Genomic DNA, 23,145 nt, shown 5'->3' with positions numbered 1-23,145 from the left:
GCAATGATTAAACATTAATATTCAGAAAAACAATAATGAAGACGATGCTTTGGAATATTCTTTTTCATTCCCAGAATCCCATTTATAGCAAGCATAATAAGTGGCAGTTTACTTTTTAACAAAATTATATATGCGTGGCAACATGGACGCCGTGGATCCAAAGTATGCTGACAATCCAACGACTCAAATTAACTGCAGTCCAAAACGTGAAGGGACAAACACCATAATATTCGTTCGTCATCACTCTTCACTCCCAAAAAAAAGCAAAGCAAAGCAAAGAGGTGGCAGCAGAGAGCTCTCCACCACCACCTCACAACGCCAATCGGAACGCAAAACTCTTCTTTTTCAGTAAGTTTTTTTTTTTTTTTCCCCTTCAATTACTCCATTAATGTTTCTTGTTAGCTTCTTCAATCTGCTTCCTTCCATGTTCAGCTTTCCAGCAATTTCATGGATACTCCTTTAATTCTTCAGATTTTACTGAAATCATCTTCTTCCTCGGATGCCATTTTTCACTGTTGCTTTTGGGTTTTTGCGCAATATTTTTAGTGTTTGTTGATATGTGCTCTTTTCTCTATGTATTGATCATGTAACCATTATTATTATTATTATTATTATTATTATTATTATTATTATTAATATTATCTGTCGGCTCCACATCCCGACAGAGCATTTGTGAGGATAAATCACGGTGATTTAATGGCTCAACAAGATAGTGCCAAATGTGGATATGCACAAGAGATTTGCTCACTTTGGCATAATCCTTAGTTTCCCACACACTACAACCCCGCCGAGGTTCAAACCTGGGTCTCTTCTCCTAAATATCGTCTATTGAACCATTGAGCGGCTACTACTTGAGGGTTAGCACCCTAGCTTATATAGGAATACAAGGAGGTAAACTAACTTAGGTTGTTCATAGCTGATCTGCAGAGAATACAAGGAGGTAAACCAATTTATTTTGCCTATAGTTGATCGGTTCAAACCAAGAAGTTCATAGGACGCTCCTGTTGGGAGTCAACTTGTAACCTTGTAACCTCGTGGTTACCAAGTCAACAGCCTGACTAACTTGGCTTAATTGCCCCCGAATGTGACCATTATTTGTTTGTATGTATGTTGATGGTAATGATTTTGGTTCCTAGCTAGCTCTTTGCTTATGTTCTTGTTGTGTTTGTGAAGCTTCTTGAGTTGAAAATGGCTGAGATCCATTCCCAAGGCAGTGGAAGAAACCCTCACACTGTTCTCAATGAGAGGATTCTGTCCTCTATGTCAAGAAGAACTGTGGCTGCCCACCCCTGGCATGACTTAGAGATTGGTAATAGTTTCAGTATATGGCATTGTCATTTCGAGTCTGACTGTTCTTTGTTTCATTATATCTCTGTGTTTCATAGTTCAAAATTCTTGGTTGATGCTTGCAGGGCCTGGTGCACCAGCTGTGTTCAACTGTGTAAGTGCTTATGCAAAACATATATATAAGATTGATTCAACTGGGCTATAATGCACATGGGCCAAACCACACTAAAAGATTGAATCCAACAAATTAGTTAGTCTAACCCATAGCTTTATAAACCCATATGTTTTCTCTTATTTTATCTCTTAACAACATGGAAGGAGATTATGCATTGCAGAGAAAGAACATTACAGTATGCTGCAAATGTATTCCCTGGAATAAACTCTTTATTTGTGAGGCAGGTGGTTGAAATTGGAAAAGGGAGCAAAGTTAAGTATGAACTTGACAAAGCAAGTGGCCTCATAAAAGTGCGGTTTTGTTCTCATCTTTTATCCACTTTTCCCGCCTCGATTTAATGCAATCTCCCACTGTTATTGCCTGATGATCAACTTCTGTCTATAGGTTGATCGGATTCTTTACTCCTCAGTTGTTTATCCACATAACTATGGTTTCATCCCAAGAACCATTTGCGAAGATAGTGATCCAATGGACGTCTTGGTACTGATGCAGGTATCGTATATTTTTTAAAACGAATTCGCCTTTTTTTTTTTTTTTGCGCTTTTAACTACTAACTGGTTACTGGTCCCTCCTCCTAGGAACCTGTGCTGCCTGGTACATTTCTTCGTGCTCGTGCTATTGGACTCATGCCTATGATTGATCAGGTCGTTTTCTGATTCATGAAAACCGGTATCTGTCTAAGCCTATGATTTCTCGTAATGATTAATAACCAAGCAATATTCACCAAGAATCAGAGAAATTGCAGAAAACTTTAGTAGCTATTGGTGATTCTATAAGCATAACCATTCACTTTGTGAACAATCTTGAACTATATCCTTTCTGCTAAAATTTGGATTGACCCGTTGTGATTGCCAACGAGAAACCTTTACAGGGCGAAAGGGATGACAAGATAATAGCAGTGTGCGCTGATGATCCAGAGTTTCGTCATTACCAGGACATCAAAGATCTTGCTCCACACCGCCTTGCTGAGATCCGCCGCTTCTTTGAAGACTGTATCCACTTGTTACTAATTTCTGGTTATGATATGTATCTATTATTCATTGCCCGCCTTCCTTACTATCAATCAATAGACAAAAAGAACGAGAACAAATCCGTTGCAGTTGAAGACTTCCTGCCTGCGGGTTCTGCAGTCGATGCTATCAAGTACTCCATGTAAGATGAACCCGAGCACCCCAAAACGCCTAAACAACAGAGCTGGCGTTCCTGACTGGCATTCTGTTTTTGTGATTGCAGGGATCTGTATGCTTCTTATATTGTGGAGAGCTTGAGGCAGTGAACTGCATTGCCTTGTCGAAGCACGAAACAAATTATTTTCGATGAACAGCTGGTTCATAATTCTATGGAAGCTGATAGGGTCTTTATGAGTTCTGAATTTCATGTCCTGTCTGAACTTCACATATGAACCATGTTTGTCTTGATTAAGATGCATTATATATCATGCATGTGTGCACAATGTGTGAAAATGACACAATATTAGTGTCCAAAGTTTAAATAACTATTATGATTACATATATAAGAGATTAAGAGCATTCACAATAGTCTAAGGTTTTTGTCAGATTTTTTGCTTGCTAAATAGGAGAGTGGGAAGAGGAAAGAGAGGAAGAAAGTGAAAAAAAAAATAGTTGTTTATGCGCCCAACGGGAGTGTGCACTTGCTATTGGTTCACAAAACGCATACCGATACAATTTATCTTAATATAATAATATCAAAAGTATCAAAATAATGTAAAATCAAAACAAAAATTTGAGGGATGTAGTGAGGAGGTGACATATGATGAGGGATAAGATGGAACAATACATATTTTTAATTAGGGAATGGACGTTTTTAATTGAATGGATAATCGAATCTATAGTTGTGTTTTAAAAAGTTGTCAACCAGAAAATAACTATGATTTTGATTCTCATACTTGGTGTGTAAACTCATGAACCAGACACACCCTAAGTGGATTACGGACTTATAGAGTTATAGGAAATCAATGAAAGGTGAAATGTATTAATAACACTTAGCATAATAATAATAGGTAAATATGTTACGGAGTACATTTTTTTTTGAATGCTATTGACTCTATTACAATGTTTGCCGAGAATTTTCAATCTCCCATATAGAAGTTCAACCCGGATGTCATTAGACCACAGGGTCTTGACGGTAAATATGTTACTTAATTACGTGAAGACAAATCTATTAATAAAATGTGTAATGTATGACATTTTACGCATATTATACATTTATTATACAAATCTTTTAGCAAAAATTAAGGATGGAACTTACATTTACACCTATAAAGTTTTTAGATTTAGATAATTAATCATACATAGATTAATTAATTTTATCATAAATTAACTATTAGGGGTGGTTTGGTTCACAGAATGTCAGATTACCTTAGGAAATGTTAGATTGCTGGGAATGTTAGATTACTGGGAATGTTAGATTTCTGTGTTTAGTTAAAATTGGAGTATGTAATATAATCATGTTTGGTTCAGGGTTATCTTTTATTGACACACTATAATATCCTTAATATATTTTCATATATTTTAATAAATTTAAAAATTAAAATAAATAAATAAGATAACAGTATCATATATAATTACATGATTTTAAAATATTGAACTTGAGAAACAAAATTATTTTATATGCTAACCTAACATAATAAAAATAAAAAATATATAATTACAAATATATATATATATATATATATATATATATATATATATATATATATGTGTGTGTGTGTGTGTGTGTGTGTGTGTGAGTGTGTGTAATAAACTAACATAACCAAGGTTATCTTACATAACCTTAGAAATTGAAGGGAATCACATTCCCTTCAAAATCCTATGTGGAGGGAATGTGACATTCCTGGGAAATGTTAGATTCCCTGAGATAATATGAACCAAACATAGAAATGTGAGCTTTGAAATGTCACATTCCCTTGGTTATGTTATATAACCTGAACCAAACGCCCCTTAAAAATTACTCAATATACGGTTACATGGGCACACGTAGCACTGTAAAATACAAAGAAAAGCTGAGCCAGCAGAGCGAGTTCACTCGGTACTATTCCAGTTCAGCTCACCGCATTTTCTCTCACACCTTGTGGTATCCACACTCTCTTCTCCCCCAAAAATCATTACACTTCGTAGCAATTCTGGAACGGAGTACTAGAGGAAGAAGCCGAAGAAGATGGGTTCGCTTGGGAAAGCAATCTACACCGTCGGATTCTGGATCCGCGAAACGGGTCAAGCCCTCGATCGCCTGGGCTGCCGCCTCCAGGGCAACTACTACTTCCATGAACAACGTACGCCACTCTCGATCCTCAAATTATTCGTTTTTTCTGATTTAGCGTGTCAAAATTAATAGGGTTATATGGTTTCCTGAATCTTCTAGGGAAGTGGAAAGTTAGGGTTTATCTGTGTGATTAGTGGCATCCATTACCTGATGTTAGCGGGTGTATCTACAATGTGTGCTCATTTGCCTGACCATATGATATGTTTAATGTTGTCACCGACTGCTGGTTTTGACTATTTTTGTTGCTTCTGATTGATTTTTGAAAGGAAATGATGATATTAGATTGTAATTCAGAATTTAAAAATGCGTTCTTTGATGCGGTTGTGTACTTGTGGATAAGTGCATTGGATTACTAGTGAAAATATGTGAACTTTGGGCTGGGGTTTCCTTGGTCCTTGCTGTAATTCTCCTCCCATCCCCTACTATCCCCTTCTCTACCTAAAAGCAGAAGATTTAATTGCTGACTCTTTTTAACTTAGTTTTTGTTGCCTATCCCCAGTGTCTAGGCATAGAACTCTTATGAACTTGTTCGACAAAGCTCCTGCTGTTCATAGAGAAGCATTTGTTGCCCCAAGTGCTTCTATCATTGGGGATGTTCAAGTTGGGCGCAATTCCTCTATCTGGTATGGATGTGTTCTGCGAGGTATGATTTACAAATTATTAAAAAACCAGCATTCAACAATTGTCTGCATTTAGTTTATCTAGAAGAGATTTCATGCTGTTAGCAGTAGATGACAACTACCAATTTATCTTTTCAACTTCCTTCTTGAGATGCATGATGCTTTTGTGTTTTTAATAAATCACTAAAAGAGTCCCAAGCTATCTCATCATTGTTCTTGTAACATGGCATCAGGTAGTTTTAAAAAATTAGATATATTCCTATACTATGATAGAGGAATCTTTGTCAACAGAAAAAGGAAAAGGGAAGGTTATTTAGATGGACATTCACTTTTTGGTGGGTGTGGAACTGTGGATACATGAAAACCCAAAACAGTGGGTATGACTTATCATAGATTCAAAAAGGAAAAATAGAAGGGAACTACAAAAATGGATAGCGTGATTATTTTGTTTACTAGATGATCAGTGGTAGAGCAATAGCTGTAGGCAGGAACCTGTGTTGAAACAAACTAGTTTTGAATAAAGATCTCTCTAGTACCATTTTAATAGTTTAACTGTGCAGTAGGATGATAATGGTGCTTGTAAAATACAAACTAGAATTATTAATTGATCATATGGTTTAAAGGTTAGTTCTGTATTCTTGTCAGACTTACAGCTTATAGAGAATGTAATGCAGTCTTAGGAAAGTGTTTTCAGCAAAATTGCTTATTGTGACTTGTAATTTTAGTGGGATGAGAAGAACAGAGCATGAATAAAAATTGGAATTATAGAGCATGTGTTTCCCAAGTGACCTCAGTCATGTAACTCATGACTGCTAATGACAATCCTTTTTTGTTTCAGATTTATCACATATTCATGTTAAGCTCTCATGATGTATCTGCATGTACAAATATTATCCTCCAACTTGCATCTTTTTATATTTTCTCTCCATTGTTTCATTTACCTATTTTTGTATAAATTTGAATGTTTGCTGCAGGTGATGTGAACAGTATAAGTATAGGGGCAGGAACCAATATTCAGGACAATTCTCTTGTTCATGTAGCCAAATCCAATCTAGCTGGAAAGGTTTTGTCAACGGTCATTGGCAACAATGTTACTGTTGGTGAGTAATAAATCCAATATACTTGTTTCCTATGTATTATATATATATATATATATATATATATATATATATATATATATATATATATATGTTGCTGAAAATGAAGAATAACTTTTGACATTGAATTATAAAGGTCATAGTGCGGTCCTGCATGGGTGTACTGTTGAAGACGAGGCGTTTGTTGGTATGGGTGCAACATTGCTTGATGGGGTGGTTGTTGAGAAAAATGCCATGGTTGCTGCTGGTGCCCTTGTGAGACAGAATACACGCATTCCATGTGGAGAGGTTTGTACCCTTCTAGCATTAAATTGTCAACTTTTCTGACTTCTTTAGCATCATAGCATTGCTCAAGGCACTTGTAGCATCATTTACCAACATTTCAGTAACAATATCAAATAAGTTGTTTCTTTAAATTCGTGGTACTAGAGCTTCTAGTAAATGCAATAGGATATTGATACAAATCAAGCAGGAAAGGAAAGTAATCAAATAATCATTAGTGGCAGAATTCAAGGAAGCATAGAGTAAGGGATTGACTGATTATGTAAATCCTTGCTTATTTTATGGAGCGGATAATTAGGCATTGACTAACCATGTAATTAGTAATTGATGCTCCTACCTTATTTTACATATAGTAATAGACTATAAATAGGGATCATCTCTTAGAAGAGGGGGCATCCAATCATCTATTCTAACTTCTATTATAGCTGTAGCAGCTGGACAAGAGCCTGAAACTCTTGTTGTAGGGTGTCTTAGTGACAACCTTGTGCCTCTTTCCCATTCAATAAAACCATTTTATCTTTCTTTTCTTTTTCCCTGTTCTTTACTCTAACAAATTGGTGCGATGAACGTGGATCCATTCGTGTGTTCGTCAATCCTTAGGTCGCTGGTTCGGATCCGGCAGGTCGGACCAATTTGTTAGAGTAAAGAATAGGGAAAAAGAAGAGAAAGATAAAATGGTTTTATTGAATGGGAAAGAGGCACAAGGCTGTCACTATGACACCCTCCAACAAGAGTTTCAGGCTCTTGTCTAGCTGTTACAGTTATAATAGAACTTAGAATAGATGATTGGATGCCCTCTCTTCTAAGAGATGGTTCCTATTTATAGTTCTATAATATATGTAAAATAAGGTAGGAGCATCAATTTCTGATTACATGGTTAGTCAATCCCTAATTATCTGCTCCATAAAATAAGTAAGGATTTACATAATCAGTCAATCCCTTATTCAATGCTTCCTTGAATTCTGCCACTAGAATGATTATTTGATTACTTTCCTTTCCTGCTTGATTTTATCAGATATCTTGAGTTTTATGAACAAGATGGTTAGATATAGGAGTGTCCTTGAATTGCTCGTGTCTGTGCTTAATAAACACAGGTCTGGGGTGGAAATCCAGCAAAGTTCCTAAGGAAGCTCACAGAAGAAGAAATAGCGTTCATCTCCCAGTCGGCCGCCAATTACTCCAATTTAGCACAGGTTCATGCGGTTGAAAATGCAAAGAGCTTTGACGAGATCGAATTTGAGAAGGTGCTCCGGAAGAAATTTGCTCGTAAGGATGAAGATTACGACTCGATGCTGGGTGTGGTTCGTGAAACACCCCAAGAGCTCATCCTGCCAGATAATATTCTACCAGATAAGGCAGCAAAGGCTACTTAAGTTTGAGTTAGCTCCCGGATTTTGAGGTTTAACAAAGGAAATGAAATGCCTTTGTTTCATGTCCAATAATTTTTGGGACAGACATAGTTGTCAAAGATTGATCCCAGTATGCAAGTTTTGCATGTCTTGTACTCCTCTGCTTAACCACAGACTCCATTTTTTGTTTTATTTTTTTTTTTTTTTAAGCGCCACAATGTAAACAGGCTTTGAGTGTTACTTTCAAATAACAACAGGCACAACATTCTTCTCTTATTCTTATAGCTCAGTCTCTTTATCTGTCTTCCAAACCACCAATCAAGTTTAGTTTTTTCTTTTTTGGTTGCCCGCACAGCCTTAAGCTCAATGGTTCAGTAAACAATATTTGAGAGAAGAGACCAAGGTTCGAATTTCAGTTGTTATATTGTTGGGTCGGGATGTGCGACCCTGTCATCGTGATTTATATCTTCCTAAATATTCTATCCGGTCGAGAAGTAGGAGAAGAAGAAATAGAGTTTATTTAGTATACCTTAATGACATCAAGTTTTCTTTATAAAAAAGAAAAGAAAAGCAAATGTAAAGTGTGAATTTCGGGTGACATGAAATGATAGCTCAACAGTCGAGACAACGGAGTGACGGACCCAGAGGCAAGCTCTTTAGACTAAATTTGCGGAGTGCTATAATTTCAAATTCCTACTTTTTCTCTTTATTTTTAAATTGTTGGATACGTGGCCATTGTTTATTGGCAGGTAAAGACAAGTGTGCTCAATATAATTAAAGATAAATGTGAAAAAAGCTTAATTTTTTCAACGAACAAAATATTATTATTTATTTTAAAACATGCTTGATTACTTTTGAATTAACTTATAGTTAACATGCTTCGAAAATTTTAAAAAAACTTATATTTAACATTAATAAATATTAAAATATTTTAGGTTATAATCAAATACAAAAAGCTATATTAGGAACTCTATAATAAGCTCGATTGAAAAGGTATTAATAAAAATTAAACTTATGATTTTCTAATACATAAATCATGTTTCATCTCAAACATTTTTGTCCTATATTCTTATAATATTAAAAAAATTTAATATTACAAAATTTTAGTATTATATTTTTGCAACAGTTATACCATGAACCCAGATTTGAAATACACAATTTACACTATGAATATTCATTATGTAAATTGTGTACTTTTAAACTCGAGTCGCTATTGTAAGGTGAATCGGGTCCACGGAATAATTTGTAGTATTTTCGAATTCCGATAAAAATAAAGAAATTGCCTTTATGGAACTCCAAAACATATTATTCCCATCATACCCTCTCCAGCCTTTCTCCTTTTTTCCGCGAAAAGTGACGAGCACACTTCAGCAGAAGAAGAGTGATATTCATACAGAGGGAGAGACAGACAGAGAGAGAGTTCCATGGAAAACCTCTCACACTCTTATTCGAAGAGGAGTTACCATAATGCAAATGGCTTCACGGCGACAGCAGCGTACGATGACGTTTTTGGAGGCCGGACGAAGTTCAACGTGCCTACACGTTCTCCACGCCTCGAGGACTACACTGAAGTTTTCGGAGGCTTCCACTCCTCCCGACCTTACTGCATTCCGATTCTGGATCTCCCGGTGGCCGGCAATGGCGAGGTGGAGCTTCCTTTCGATGTCCGGAGCTCGCGGTTCGACTATTCTGAGATTTTCGGAGGCTTCAGGGCTGTAGATTTTGCTGTTTCATATGAGGATTTGCTGCCACAGTCGAATGCTAGTTATGATTCTTCTGATGAGGCCTGGTATGATCACTCCACTTTTTTTTTGCTAATTTTTTTTTTTTCTCATTTCGGATTTAATATTAATAGCCATGTCCAATATTACTGAGACAATGAGTTAATCTTGTGTTGAAATCTCTATTTTTTGGGGGGTTAATTTTGAAATCCCCCCATTTTTTCACTTCTTGGGATTTTAGTATGATTCGGATAACAGGATTATGGTGAAGGATGGAAGCTTTGTTTCTTCTATGCTATAATGTTGTAGGGATAGTGTTACAGGCTCATTAAGGATGCTTTATGAGTATTTAAAGTTTTTGTTTTAGTTACATTTCTCTGTAAATTGCCATTGCAGTGTGCACTTTGAAAGGTTTGTAAAATTATTTCTATTAAACAGTTGTGTGTAATAAGAATGGCAATATTTGGCTGAACTTTGAATTTTGATAATACCACATTTTTCTGTGTCTTGTGATCATAGGAGTCCATCTCCAAGTGAGCTGCTGTCTGATGAATCTGATCCTTTGGCTTGTTCTGAAGGTCATCAGAGTTTGTTTAGTTCTGATAAGTTTTTCACTGTGACTGACATTAACTCGAGAACTAAACCTTCTCAATTACCACCACCCTCGAAACCGCTGTCAGCTTTTGCTATAAAAAGTGGCCAATCTGATAGACCAAATTCAAGTTCCAAAGATTCTGCAGATTATGCTTTTGAACGAATATCTGGTGAAACTTCACCACCTTCTTTTGGCGAGGAGGTAGATACAAGTTCACCTACTGTAGCTTTAAAAGATGCAATAGCAAGAGCACGAGCAAAATGTCAACGTGCGAAAGAATCAATGGAGAAAAAGAAGCAAGGTCTACAAAGCTGTAAGGGACATTCTGATGACATTTCTACAGAGGATGTTACAAACGGTATGTTTGATGAGCCTGCCCATTGTAAAGATCACAGAGTGACAGGAAAACTTGAAAGAGAAGATAGTCAAGGCGAAGATGATCTTGTTTTAGACCTGTCTGATGGCAGAGAGCACAGTAATTTTTATGGGAAGTCTTCAGAGGGAAAGAAGTGTAAGGAATATGGGCTGTCTCAAGAAGCTCATAGAATCGAAGGAACTATTGCATGGAGAGAAGCAGTGGAGTTCTTTGAAATTGAAACCTGCCCACCTGGGGACACGTATGAGAAGGAAGAATGTGAGGGAAGATGCAAAGATACTGTTGGGAAAATAACAAGAAAGAATACAGTGGGGAATGAGCTCAAACAGGAAAGAAGAAATCTACGACATGAAGAGACCCCTGAAGGTGAAGAAAAGGAGGAAGAAAGAGGAGCTCTTGAAAGCAACATGAAGGAAAATAAACTAAAAGAGTCTATTTGGCTTGACAAGATTGATAAGAAAAGTAATCAGGGAAATGAAAATAATATCAACGATATTGTGATGGATCTTGAACAAGTACAGAATAAGAGAGAGCAAGATTTGGCTTGTAAAAGAGAGGATGAGGATAAGGAGATGCAAGATATGTTTAAGTGGGACCAAACTCACAAGCACTTCACAGTCAAGAATGAGAAACCTGAAGAACAGAATGTGAATCATGAAAAAGAGGAAAGTAAAGGAGGTGAGAGTGAGGTTAGAATCACAAAGATTCCAAAGCAAGTACAAGAAGAGGAGAGTTTTTCCTTAGCTTCAGAGTCAGAATCTGAAAACATACCTGAAGACTCTGATGAGCTTGAAGAAATTGAGGGCATGATTGTAGATGGTGGTAAGCTAGAAGAATTGGATGAAAATGCCAGCTGTAATGAGCAGATAACTATAGACTGCGAGAGTGGTGAAGCACTTGATAGGGCATGTGTATCAAATGATGAAACTGTACATGTTCCCCTAATGCATGAGAAGGTGGAGAAAATTTTTAAAAAGCTGGAAACAACTCAAGCCGCATTTTCATGTGATAAAAATGAGGTGAAAATAACTGAAGGTTACAATGGTGAACTGGAATCAGAAATTGGAGCCAATAACTTGCTGGCTAGAGAAAGACTCAACTCATTCACAGATAAGGAAGAGAACATGCAATATGGAAAAAGTAAAGTTGTAAGAGAAGTTGCCAGAAAGCCACCTTGTTTGGATGCACATTTTACAAACTCAAAAGATGTTGTCAGTGGCATGGAAAATTCATCATTTAAAAGGGAAAAGATTGCCTCTGAGATGGCTTGTCATTCTGAAAACTTACAAACAGTAATTCATGAAGGGCAGAATAGGATCAATGTTGCAGCATTGCAGTTCACCATTTACAAGGAAGTTGATAATGAAATGTTTGCTCGGCATCAAATGGATAGGGATGGGGCTGAAAATCAAGAGAAAATTAGAGATGCTTTGTCAGTTGTTCAAGAAGATGGAGAAATCTTATCAAGAATAGACCAAAGAAGCACAAACTATTGCAGAGGAAGAAAAGAGATGAGTTCAAATGAGTGTAGGAATGTTGTAGAGCAAAAATTTGAAATATTGAAAAAGGAAAAAGAACCGAAGAATGAGCATCTCAGAAAGATAGAAGCTGAGAGGGAGAGAGAAAGAGAAAGAGAAAAGGACCTGATGGCTGTATCTCTCAACACTCTTGAAAAGTCTTATGCTGAAGCCAATGGGAAAATAGAAAGGGCTGCATCAGAAATGTGGCAAAGAGGAACTGCAGATGTGAAAAAATTAGTAAAAGCATCTACTGAGGTTGGGCTCAGAGCAGAGCCTGGTGCAGTAGAGAGAGCAACTGCAGAGGCTCAGCAGCGTGCTTCTGAGAAGGCAACAGCTAAGAAGACTGCCCATGATACACGAGAACGAGTAGATACATTATCTTCTCATAGATTTCATACTAGTTCTGACAATACACTAATGGGACAGGATTCTTTCTCCACAGTGAGTACCCTTTTTTCTCTCTTTTTGTTCCTTATTTGGATACTAATTTAAAAGCTACAGTATTAATCAAGGGATAATGACAGGATCTTCTGGAACACAAGAACCATGGGAAATCAAAATTGAGATATTCATATTCTTCAGCTAATGCAGGTATGTACATGAAGTTTGCATTATTCTTATTCCCTTGTATTGATCTTAACTAGCAGAAGGCATTTATTTGTAGGCATTGAAGGTGAATCACCTCAACGATGTAAAGCTCGCCTAGAGAGATATCAGAGGACAGCTGAGCGTGCAGTATGAGATTTCTTTCTCTTTGACCACAGTTATTGAGTTTTCTCTCTACAGTCTTCTCTATCTCTGTGTGGTGCCATTTCAGGCCAAAGCTCTAGCTGAGAAAAACATGCGTGATCTTCTTGCTCAAAGAGAGAAAGTGGAGAGGAATGTATGCATCAATCCTAATTGTATTTTACATATTTACCTATCTATTGCATATGGTCTGATGCGATGATATGTTTGCAGAGATTGGCAGAAACTCTTGATGCTGAAGTTAAGAGATGGTCAAGTGGTAAAGAAGGGAATCTGCGTGCATTGCTTTCAACATTACAATATGTATGATATCCTTATACAATGCATGTTTTAGTGTATTTGTGGCTTCACATTTTTATGTTATCTTGATGGCATCTTGTACTGAAGAATTCCTAGCATCCTAGCTTCCTGCTTCTTTTCTTTTTTTCCTTCACAAATAGAGGGATATGTTTATTTGATCATTAATGATAGAGAAGACCAAAGCGGAAGTGGTGCATGACTATATCTTTGTGGTGTGAATAAGCAATATCCAGAAGCTTTTCTTTTCTAGTTTAGGCGATTATCTAGGTGCCTTCCTTATCAGTACCATGCCTGAGACAACTATAAACTTGATGGTCTTGTTGCAGATTCTTGGACCTGAAAGCAGTTGGCATCCCATTCCATTAACGGAAGTAATAACTTCTGCAGCTGTTAAGAAAGCTTTTAGGAAAGCCACCCTCTGTGTGCACCCTGACAAATTACAACAACGTGGTGCAAGTATTCAGCAAAAATATATATGCGAGAAGGTCTTTGATCTTTTAAAGGTGTGTTTCAGATTTATCTGTACTTTTCTTCTCCAACGTGATGATGGTATGGTAGATCCCTTTTAATCTAAAAAGTTTAGCTAGCAAGCTTAATAAGTTGGGGAAAGTGAGTTTTTGGTCCATTAGTGGTTGAGAAATAGCCAAATTCTGTCCTTGGTAAATGTAGTGATCAAATCAAGTCCCTAGTTCTCACAAAAAGTTGCACAGGTAGTTCCTCTCTGCCAAGATCTGTTAAGAGACTATTAGAAACTAGAGTGGCCAAATGAGTCTCTCATTTGTAGCAAAGTGGCACAATGTGTAGAGTAATTCATATATTCATCTATAACTTCTATTATGTATCTTACTTCAATGGATCTTGAAAGAGTTTATCAGTGCCATTTTTACAATCTTTTTACCATTTTTTGTGAGACCAGGACTTGATTTGGTCACTTCAGTTGACTGATTTGACTATAACGCTACCATTAAGGACCAAACACGCAGCTTCCCTGATAGATATTACTAAGTAACAGTTTCATGTGACATGGTGCAAAAAAGCATCAAATTTTTATTCTTTGAAGTATTTTGTAGTGACTTCTGTCTTGGTACATCTTTTAGGATGCCTGGAACAAGTTCACCTCAGAGGAGCGGTAGTTGAGGCTTTAATCTAGCTGTTGTTGTATGACAACTCCTGTAAGTTCACTTTGTGTATTTAATCATTAGCTTTTGAACGTGAGACTGAATATTGTAGTTAATTTGCCAACATGATGGTCCTGTAATAGAAGAAATGCTTAGTAAAAGGGTGCAAATTGTATGAATTTCCAGGGAACTAGAAACAGGGTAGACCGCTTCATTAAAATTATTCATCAGGACAAGCATCCCACTTATTCTTCCAGTTTTATAAATGTAATACAACATTTTGAGAGGACCAATGATACTCAAGCTTCTAAGGTTTTGCCATTCTCCCATTCTTGTTCTTTGGGAGGAGGTTTAATAGAATATGGAAGCACACACTTGTTCCGCAAGGTCTCTATAACTTCTCTGTACATGTCCTCCAGTGTGTACTTGAACTGAAATCCCATGTCTAGTAACTTCTTGGACGACAAAGACACAACCGGCAGGTCCTTTTCAATACCCTTAAACCTGTCAAAAAACTACCTTATAAACCACCAAGCTATGAGTTGTGAGTATAATTATATACTGTAGGTGTCTGGCTTACTCAGAGGGGACATAGTATTCTGGCCAATTCTGTCTGATCATCTTTGCTAAATCGTGAATGGTAGCATCATGAGAAGAGCAGATGAATCTTCCCTCTGCTTTGGGATGCTCAAATAAGAATATTTGAGCTTCGCAGAGATCATCCAGATGCACATATTGTCCTTGCTTAATCACAAAGTAGTGAGCTTCGTTCCCTATAGAGACCGGACAAAGTAATTATTAAACAGATTTCTTGAGCTATATTTTGCAGAAAGAACAAGTATTCATGAGAATACCCGTTACTGGTGAGAGTGCAATAGTGAAGCTGAGTGGGACTGTTGGCACGATGGATGCGCCAATGACTAGTGGTGGTATGATACTGATGAAATCAATTTGCTTTTCTTTAGCTGCTTTCCATGCTTCCTTCTCTGCCTGTGTCTTGGATGCAAAATACATCTGCAGATCAGAGGACCGCAAGAAGCAGCTGATGTTATATTGTTACGAGACCCCCACATCAGCAGTGATATGAAAAACGAGGAGAAAATGAAAGAAGATGAGAGCAAACCCATCCAGGCATTTTCTTGGCATATATGAGATCCAAGTCACTCCAGCTGCTTTCGTCGTAGACAGGTTTTGGGTTTTCTTGGACGATGAGAGTTACAGCAGAGGAAGTGAAAACCAGCCTCTTCACAGTTTTTGCTTTTGCACAGGAGTTTATGATGCTCAGGATCCCCTTAACTGCCGGCCTGATTATCTCATTCTGCCATATATATATAGACCTATAAATCCAATAGGGAAATCCGCAATCCCTACCTGAGGGTGTGTACAAGGTAAATCCTATATTGTGACCATAAGGAGATAATCAGTTTAGGTTGTCCAAAGCTGACCAATTCAAACTAAGAAGACCTATAGCTATGTCAATAGGTCATTCTCGTCTGAAAGTGAACAGTCCGACCAACTTGGTTGAGTTGTTCCCAGAAGATTGTTATTTTGGTACTAATGAAACCTGTGCATGCAAGCATGTATGGGGCCGGGAATGAAGTTGCTTACCTCAGGGTCGTCGGACACGAAATCCACAGGGGTGGCCGCCACATGAAACACACCTTCACACCCTGCAATGGCGTCGTCAAAGCTTCCTTCTTCCTCCAACACCCCCTTCCACAGCCTCAACTTCCCCTCCGCCGCTTTCGGCAGTTCTAGTAAGTGTTTCACCTTTTTCGTGTTCCCTACGTTTCAACATTCATGTTGTGTGCACTTATCCATTAAACTCGACTTGACTTCCTTAACATCTCCAAAAAAAGATTAGAGTTGACAAATAAATAGTACTCCGTATTTAGTTTAGAATAAGTATATATGTAGGAATTGAACGTACCGGGGTCTCTAACGGTTGCATGGACGACGTAACCTCGTTGGAGGAGCTTCATGACGAGCCAAGAGCCGACGTATCCAGCAGCTCCGGTGACGCAAACTTTGGGTGCCGGAAGAGTAGGGGCATGACGGCCGCCGCCCGACATTTTGTTTATACAAGTAATGTATGCTTAATTAGATGGCTTAGATGGAGCTTAAAGGTGGTGAGTGTTTTTGAAGTGAAAGAGATCAGCTTGAAATGTCCTTTTTATTTTTCATAAACCCTCTTCTGTAGGCTTGGTGGATACACACGTGCGTGTTCAACCCCCAGTTTGGTGAACACTTGAGAATTTTCACAATTTATTTACTAACATATGTTGAGAATTTTCACAATTTATTCAGAAAAATAAAATTCCTAGAAAGATGAAATAAGTCCGATACGGAAAAAAATGTTAAGAGAAAAGGAAAATTTAATTCGGTGTATAACATATACTTTTCTTAAAATTGATTTGTTATCTCTTGATGGGGCTAGCAACGTTATAACATCAATCTCCTACTATAAAATGGATTTATGTGATTTTTTTTTTAAACAACAACATAGTTGAGCACTCAAGATATATTACTATCAACAAACTTAAACAAGGCGAATACTATTTAGATTTTAGGAGTGAAAGTTTTCTTGGAATTTGAGAGAGTACATGAGTGAAAACAAAAATTTTCAATATCTTAAAACTTTTAAAATGATAGTTTTTAATAAAATTTTATTGAAGTTCAAAACTTTTTAAAATTTACTAAGAGTATGCTCAATAGTAAAGTTTTTGTTATGATTTTTAAAAAGTTTTTGTAAGTGTGATTTAAGAAAGAGAAGATAGGAGAAGAGAAAAAGGAAAAAAAATAATAACAAAAGCTTATTTAAATTTAAAAAAAAAATAAAGTAGACCTCACATTTTTGTAAAAACCTAAGAGGCATTTTATCTTCTCTATCTTACATGTTGACAAAAAGATTTTCAAAAACCATAAGAAACTTTCTAATGGGGATGGCTTAAGACATTAATTACTTGAAACTCCCAAATAAAATAACACAAACATTATTTTATACTCCGTATTAACAACCCAGTAACATGAGTTACAAACGTAATAACAACAGTACGGTAAAGAAAATTATTGAAAAGAAATGAAAATTAAAGACAAATTAAGATGCTTTTTTTTTTTTTTTGTTAACTATTATGTAGTGTAATTCTTTATACTGCTTTATAAAAAATTGTGAGTATTTCAAAAAAAAAAAAAAGATGATTTTTTTTATTACATCAGGTATCTAGCTTATGCAGTTATGCTAGACTGTACTAATTCTAAATCTTCAGAGCATCTGTTCAAAAGTCGCTAGAGGAGGTAATTAAATCATCAGTGGTCCAATCCTCAATTTCTGTCAGTACATTTACGCACAAGGAATTTTTATCACCTTTGATCGCTCAAAACTTTAACGTGATCGGTCAAACCAATTGATCTAGCCCCACGAGAAAAATTAAGATTGTTTTTTTTTTTTCCTGCACCAAGAATATAATACCCAAGTTCCTTGGACTTGCCTTAGACGACTATGGCGGCATTGGTGTTCTTATTATGTATAATGTTGAGCCAATTAGTGTTTTGATTCTTTTTCAATTTTAATAAGGGGATGTGTGTGTGATACAATCCTGAGGTTATATCGAAATGTTTTTCTTTCCGTTAAAGTTATACTTCAAAAAGTAAGAAAAAAAAAACATAAATCTGGTTCGAGTGGCAATCTAACTTTAGAGAAGAGAAAGATAGAGAACAGAAAGTCTCCAAACAAATTCAATATATTATTCCTGGCTTAGTCATTTTCATGTCCATATATTTAAAACAATAATAATAGTAACTACAACAACATTGCACCATGGTGTATCAATGTGCTTCTCAAGCTTTTAAGGGCACTACCTCTTGCTTTTGTTCAATGGCAGTGGGTTCTTCTTCCAATTTTAAGGGCACTGCAGTCTCTTGCTTTTGTTCAATGGCACTAGGTTTTAAGGGCACTGTTTTGGCCTCTTGCTTTTGTTCAATGGCAGTAGGCTTTTCCACTTTTAAGGCCACTGTCTCTTGCTCTTCTTCAATTGCAGCAGCTTCTTTAGTAGAATAGGGAAGTAACCCCTTCTTCCTCAAGGTCTCTATAGCTCCTCTGTACATGTCCTCTAGAGAGTACTTGAACTGGAACCCCATATCTTGCAACTTCTTGGATGAAAAATAAACCACTGGCAAGTCCTTTTCAATACCCTTAAACCTGTCAAAATAACCAACAAATGGCATTCTTATATTACAAGCCACCTAGCTTGGTTGGGGTTGAGTATCAGTAGAGGTGTCAAACAAGCGGGTTAGGTGAAATCCAGTCCAAGTCTGATCAATTTAGGTCGGGTTGGCTCGACCATCCCATTTGCTATAATAGAAAGGGCTAGTCTGTTTTATACTACGGACTTAGCTAGACGTTAACTTTTGATGTATGAATTATTCGGTCCATTCATTCGTATATTTCTTAAAAGATTTAATATACATATATAGTCTAAAGGAGTAATTTCACATTAGAAATTCTGAAACTGGTTTTATGACTATCAAATTGTTACACATTTACTATTTAGCTAGTTAATTGTCTAACTATCATATTAATTAGTAATTACTACCTTAAAATATATAATTTAAAGTTGTAAAATTCTATTTGCTTCAAATTGAAAAAAAAGTAAAAAATTATTCTTACTACTTAGTAGTTAGTAGTTGCAAGTTATTAACTTATTCTTATTAATGTTATTATATTATTACTCATTATTAATTATTGATTTCTTATTTTTTGTTATAATTCATAAATTAAATAGTTAAAAATAAATATGTAAACTTGTAAAGCTAATTTAGAAAGAAAACATAACTTAAATGAGTGGATATATAATTTTTAATACTTCGTAATTTTTTAAAATTTTATAAGACTATAGATCAACACTGATTTTAGTTCTTATTATTTTTAACCGAGTGTCCGGGTCAAGTCTGATCCAAAATTTAATTAGGCTGGGCCGACTCAATTCAAAAAATAAGCAGACTTATGGGTGGGTCCGGTCGGCCCAAGCACGTCCGTTTGACACCTCTGAGTAGCAATAGCTAGAATGAATATGTTAGTATATATATGTGTAGCTTACTCGGAAGGGATGTAGTATTCAGGCCAATTCTGTGTGATCATGTCCGCTAAACCATGGATGGTTGTATGATGAGAAGAGCAGATGAATCTTCCTTCTGCTTTGGGATGCTCATACAAGAATATGTGAGCTTCACAGAGATCATCCAGATGAACATACTGCCCTTGCTTAATGATGGAGTAGTGAGCTTGGTTCCCTATATATTATTATATCACAAAGTAAATATAGTTTCAGGGAAGAAAAACAGATGTCTTGTGTTAATTTTTGCAGGTTTAATTTCAGAAAATACCAGTAATTAGTGAGAGTGCAGTGATGAGACTGGGTGGGAATGTTGGGGTAATGAATGGGCCAACCACTAGTGGTGGTATGATGCTTATGAAATCAATTTTCTTCTCTTTTGTTACTTTCCATGCTTCCTTCTCTGCCAGTATTTTGGATGCAAAATACATCTGCATGCAGATCACACCAACAATATATAACACTATAATTCTCAGTCCATATATATCACCTTTTTCCAAAGAAGAAGCAACCACCAATTAAGTTGGTCAGACTGTTCGTTAGCTTGGTAACCGCAAGCATTAAGTTCGATTCATAGTGAAAGCGGTCTATCGACTTTCCTAGGCTGGTTTATCTTCTTTGTGGTCCTTTGCCAGTTAAGCTGGCTTACCTCCTTGTGGTTCTTTACCAGTTATAGGGTCACAAGGCGGGATTTCCTTTACTAACTAGGTTGGTTTACCTCATTGTGATCGTTTGTCAGCTATCGAATCACAAGGCAGAGTTTACCAACTGTTAGACTAAAATATCACATGCATCACTATAATAATGTGATAATAGGATCGACTAACCTCCCGCCATAGTTCTTGATACGGTTGAGCGATCCGGACTGCTGCAGAGATAACGAGTATTTTGTCTCTCACTTTACTCAGCTCTCTCTAGATGGTGTATGAGGTATGTAATGTGAGCCGTGAGAGGACTAGTGACCTTATATAACCACTGGCCATCATTGTGGTTGATTGTTTTTAGGTCTCCTAAACCCTAACTAGACTCCTAATCATAATGGTAGTCTAGCTATTAGGTTATTAGTGTTGCACCACATATCAAATACTGAATATTATCATAACTTATCCTAATGTTATAATAATAGTAACGGATAAACGTTACACCTACTACATGCACGCATATCCTAGGATAGTTGTTGCGGGTTTCCTAGCTATAATAAATAAAAATAAAAATAAAAATAAAAAACAAAGAAAAAAAGAAGAGAAGATTAAACTAACCCATCCAGTCATTTTCTTGGCATATATGAAATCCAGATCACTCCAGCAGGTCTCGTCGTAGACAGGCTTTTGTTGTGGTTGAACGTTGAGAGTCCCGGCAGAGGAAGTGAAAACCAGCCTCTTCACGGTTTTGGCTTTGACGCAAGAGTTTATAATGTTGAGCACTCCATTGATGGCTGGTTTTATCACTTCATTCTACCACAATTTACACATATATATATGTTATAATATATGTAACAATTTATTATCAAGTGGATGGCCCAAAAGGACAAATAAAACTATGATTTAGTTATCGTAGAAAGTACGCTTAATTAGTTTACTCATATCTGATCACCTCTCAAATCAAGAAAACTAATAACCAACTCTTGTAAAGAATTTTAATTTTGAAGTTTATAATTACTAAGTTGGCTGGTCGATTAACTCTGATTTGCTTGAGTTACCCCGGCCACGAACTTAGTTACCTCAGGGTCCTTGGAATCGAAATCCATAGGGGTGGCCACATGAAACACTCCTTCACACCCTGCAATGGCTTCATCAAAGCTTCCTTCTTCCTCCATCACCCCCTTCCATATTGTCAAATTCGTGTCGGCTTTCGGTAGTTCAAGCAGATGTTTCACTTTTTTTGTGTTCCCTACATTTCAATCAGATAATAATACACATTTCAAGTATACACTATATTCCATTACTCCCTACCCCATTTCTATCTCTGAATCGAATTGTAAGGGTAAAGATAGTCTTAGAGTCTAACTCAAAAAAAAAAAATGTTGTGAAAGTGAGTAGTAAAATATGATGGTACCAGGATCTCGAACGGTGGCGTGAATATGGTAGCCTCGTTGGAGGAGTGTCTTGACCAACCAGGAGCCGATAAAGCCAGCAGCTCCGGTGACGCACACTTTTGGCGGCAGAAGAGGATGATTACCGTCCACCATTTTTCCTCGGATCAATAAGCTAAGCTTCTAGCCAAGAAATTAAAGTATATTGTGGATCTAATTAATCTGCTGCAAGTGAAAAGCCTTATAGAATGATCAAAGTTTTATACACGTTATTAGTTAAGCTCATGACTGTTTGGTCCGCTCGTCGATGCACGTGCGTGCTTCATACTCGATATCAACCCCCCGTTTGGTGACCCAACAACACAACGTAACCTTATATACTATATATTATTATTCCAACAATAATAATAATAATAAATATTAAAACACCACATGTTAGCATGGCTAACGACACTTCAATGCTTAATGGGTAATAATATAACTAATTGCACTATTTTACTGCTTTAATTTAGAGTACTTCATTGGAGCGTTTTTGAGCTAGAAGACTTATGGGCCAATTTGACACTTTTTTCTTATTATTAATTATTAATCATATTTGTCTATGATTTTATACTTATGGCACTTTTTTCTCCTAAATTATTCATGGATTCACATTATCTTAGTTATTTTGAAAGTGACATGCAATCCCCTCATGTTAATTAAATGAGCGTTTGAACGATTAAAAATAAGCGCAAAATAAGCATTTCAAGTCATTTTTCTTCCCCAACAAATTATTGCTTATATGTGAGAATTAAAAAAAAAAAAAAAAAAAAAAAAAAAAAAAAAAAAAAAAACAACAACAACAACAACCAAAGTGTGCATTAATTTGTTGCCTATTTTTTTCAGATTTATTCTAATTTCTACATATAAGTTGGAGAAAGAAAATAACTTGAAATACATATTTTGCCCTTATTTTTAACAATTCAAACGACCATTTAACATAGAAGAGGGAGAAACACCGCTTTCAAAATAATCATATTTTAACAATTCAAACGACCATTTAACATAGAAGATGGAGAAACACCGCATTCAAAATAATCATATAGATAAATAATTAAGGAAAAAAAGTGCTATAAGCATGCCATGCAATTTAAAGGAAAAAAGTGACATTTTCCCTTATCATTTATTGATGGAAAAATTACATTTTACGTCTCTAAGTTATAAGAAAATTGTAAAATTGGCTCCTAATTGTTGATCGTATTCACTTTTCATTCGTCCCTATAGCTATCATTGATGTTGCACTTTTTGTCACTTTATTAACAAAACTAGTCTTTTCTATGCGCGATGCGCAAAAACATATGCCCAATATTTATATTTTTAAAAATAGTTAACAAATTTTTACTAATTATAGTCTAAGTAAAATAAAATTTATTTATTATATGAATCTAATATATAATGAATATATAATGTTTTACAAATATTGTTATAATTAAAGAATATAAGAAAAGATATGGTAGATGCATGTGCATGGTAAAAGTAATGGAAAAGTTAACG

The 23,145-nt window shown here is 36.1% G+C and overlaps 5 protein-coding genes across 8 annotated transcripts; 3 read left to right on the top strand and 2 right to left on the bottom strand.

The window, feature by feature from the left end:
- The first annotated feature begins 197 nt into the window (after positions 1-197).
- LOC109177622 (soluble inorganic pyrophosphatase-like) lies at positions 198-2,981 on the top strand. Of its 2 annotated transcripts, XM_019327034.1 has the most exons (9): positions 199-348; positions 1,174-1,309; positions 1,413-1,441; positions 1,687-1,752; positions 1,847-1,954; positions 2,041-2,106; positions 2,334-2,454; positions 2,533-2,614; positions 2,696-2,981. In XM_019327034.1, exons 2-9 carry the CDS (start codon positions 1,189-1,191, stop codon positions 2,736-2,738), a joined length of 636 nt encoding a protein of 211 aa, XP_019182579.1. In that variant the 5' UTR covers positions 199-348; positions 1,174-1,188; the 3' UTR covers positions 2,739-2,981. The 2 variants fall into 2 exon arrangements, with proteins under 2 accessions (XP_019182578.1, XP_019182579.1); XM_019327033.1 differs by having other exon boundaries at positions 198-348; positions 2,334-2,614.
- On the bottom strand, positions 465-21,847 carry LOC109177619 (dihydroflavonol 4-reductase-like). 3 transcript variants are annotated; one of them, XR_002053603.1, is made up of 9 exons: positions 21,636-21,847; positions 21,301-21,470; positions 20,840-21,034; positions 19,852-20,011; positions 19,566-19,758; positions 18,433-18,667; positions 18,255-18,384; positions 3,697-3,700; positions 465-477 (listed from the first exon to the last, which is right to left on the bottom strand). XR_002053603.1 is itself a non-coding variant. In XM_019327030.1 (6 exons), the coding sequence occupies exons 1-6, from the start codon at positions 21,766-21,768 to the stop codon at positions 18,307-18,309; spliced, it is 1,212 nt and encodes a 403-aa protein (XP_019182575.1). In that variant the 5' UTR covers positions 21,769-21,847; the 3' UTR covers positions 18,002-18,306. The 3 variants fall into 3 exon arrangements, 1 of the variants encoding a protein (XP_019182575.1); XR_002053602.1 differs by having other exon boundaries at positions 18,255-18,667; XM_019327030.1 differs by lacking the exons at positions 465-477; positions 3,697-3,700 and having other exon boundaries at positions 18,002-18,667.
- LOC109177621 (gamma carbonic anhydrase 1, mitochondrial-like) lies at positions 4,472-8,374 on the top strand. The gene is made up of 5 exons (XM_019327032.1): positions 4,472-4,754; positions 5,244-5,387; positions 6,339-6,464; positions 6,598-6,749; positions 7,838-8,374. Exons 1-5 carry the CDS (start codon positions 4,640-4,642, stop codon positions 8,114-8,116), a joined length of 816 nt encoding a protein of 271 aa, XP_019182577.1. The 5' UTR covers positions 4,472-4,639; the 3' UTR covers positions 8,117-8,374.
- LOC109177613 (auxilin-like protein 1) lies at positions 9,482-14,648 on the top strand. The gene is made up of 9 exons (XM_019327020.1): positions 9,482-9,881; positions 10,333-10,777; positions 11,138-12,745; positions 12,829-12,895; positions 12,969-13,039; positions 13,122-13,187; positions 13,265-13,354; positions 13,678-13,854; positions 14,449-14,648. Exons 1-9 carry the CDS (start codon positions 9,517-9,519, stop codon positions 14,482-14,484), a joined length of 2,925 nt encoding a protein of 974 aa, XP_019182565.1. The 5' UTR covers positions 9,482-9,516; the 3' UTR covers positions 14,485-14,648.
- Positions 14,657-16,610, bottom strand: LOC109177620 (dihydroflavonol 4-reductase-like). Its single transcript, XM_019327031.1, has 6 exons — positions 16,400-16,610; positions 16,078-16,253; positions 15,593-15,787; positions 15,324-15,483; positions 15,050-15,242; positions 14,657-14,973 (listed from the first exon to the last, which is right to left on the bottom strand). Exons 1-6 carry the CDS (start codon positions 16,539-16,541, stop codon positions 14,769-14,771), a joined length of 1,071 nt encoding a protein of 356 aa, XP_019182576.1. The 5' UTR covers positions 16,542-16,610; the 3' UTR covers positions 14,657-14,768.
- Positions 21,848-23,145: the final 1,298 nt, after the last annotated feature.

The sequence above is a fragment of the Ipomoea nil genome, unplaced genomic scaffold (genome assembly GCF_001879475.1).
Source record: "Ipomoea nil cultivar Tokyo-kokei standard unplaced genomic scaffold, Asagao_1.1 scaffold0805, whole genome shotgun sequence".
NCBI lineage: Eukaryota > Viridiplantae > Streptophyta > Magnoliopsida > Solanales > Convolvulaceae > Ipomoea > Ipomoea nil.
This window is presented reverse-complemented; position numbering and strand designations above follow the sequence as displayed.

Excerpts from the sequence above, each read along its gene's own strand:
- LOC109177619 (XM_019327030.1), bottom strand. The coding sequence starts at position 21,768 with ATGGTGGACGGTAATCATCCTCTTCTGCCGCCAAAAGTGTGCGTCACC. Across the intron at positions 21,035-21,300 it reads TCGATTCCAAGGACCCTGAG|AATGAAGTGATAAAACCAGC; the intron begins GTAACTAAGTTC and ends AAATTGTGGTAG. Across the intron at positions 18,668-19,565 it reads GAATACTACATCCCTTCCGA|GTTTAAGGGTATTGAAAAGG; the intron begins GTAAGCTACACA and ends TTATTTTGACAG.
- LOC109177613 (XM_019327020.1), top strand. The coding sequence starts at position 9,517 with ATGGAAAACCTCTCACACTCTTATTCGAAGAGGAGTTACCATAATGCA. Across the intron at positions 9,882-10,332 it reads GATTCTTCTGATGAGGCCTG|GAGTCCATCTCCAAGTGAGC; the intron begins GTATGATCACTC and ends TTGTGATCATAG. Across the intron at positions 13,040-13,121 it reads AGAGGACAGCTGAGCGTGCA|GCCAAAGCTCTAGCTGAGAA; the intron begins GTATGAGATTTC and ends GTGCCATTTCAG.
- LOC109177622 (XM_019327033.1), top strand. The coding sequence starts at position 1,189 with ATGGCTGAGATCCATTCCCAAGGCAGTGGAAGAAACCCTCACACTGTT. Across the intron at positions 2,107-2,333 it reads TCATGCCTATGATTGATCAG|GGCGAAAGGGATGACAAGAT; the intron begins GTCGTTTTCTGA and ends AAACCTTTACAG. Across the intron at positions 2,615-2,695 it reads GATGCTATCAAGTACTCCAT|GGATCTGTATGCTTCTTATA; the intron begins GTAAGATGAACC and ends TTGTGATTGCAG.
- LOC109177620 (XM_019327031.1), bottom strand. The coding sequence starts at position 16,541 with ATGTCGGGCGGCGGCCGTCATGCCCCTACTCTTCCGGCACCCAAAGTT. Across the intron at positions 16,254-16,399 it reads TGCAACCGTTAGAGACCCCG|GGAACACGAAAAAGGTGAAA; the intron begins GTACGTTCAATT and ends GTTGAAACGTAG. Across the intron at positions 15,484-15,592 it reads CCAAGAAAATGCCTGGATGG|ATGTATTTTGCATCCAAGAC; the intron begins GTTTGCTCTCAT and ends TCTGATCTGCAG.
- LOC109177621 (XM_019327032.1), top strand. The coding sequence starts at position 4,640 with ATGGGTTCGCTTGGGAAAGCAATCTACACCGTCGGATTCTGGATCCGC. Across the intron at positions 4,755-5,243 it reads CTACTACTTCCATGAACAAC|TGTCTAGGCATAGAACTCTT; the intron begins GTACGCCACTCT and ends GCCTATCCCCAG. Across the intron at positions 6,750-7,837 it reads CACGCATTCCATGTGGAGAG|GTCTGGGGTGGAAATCCAGC; the intron begins GTTTGTACCCTT and ends TAATAAACACAG.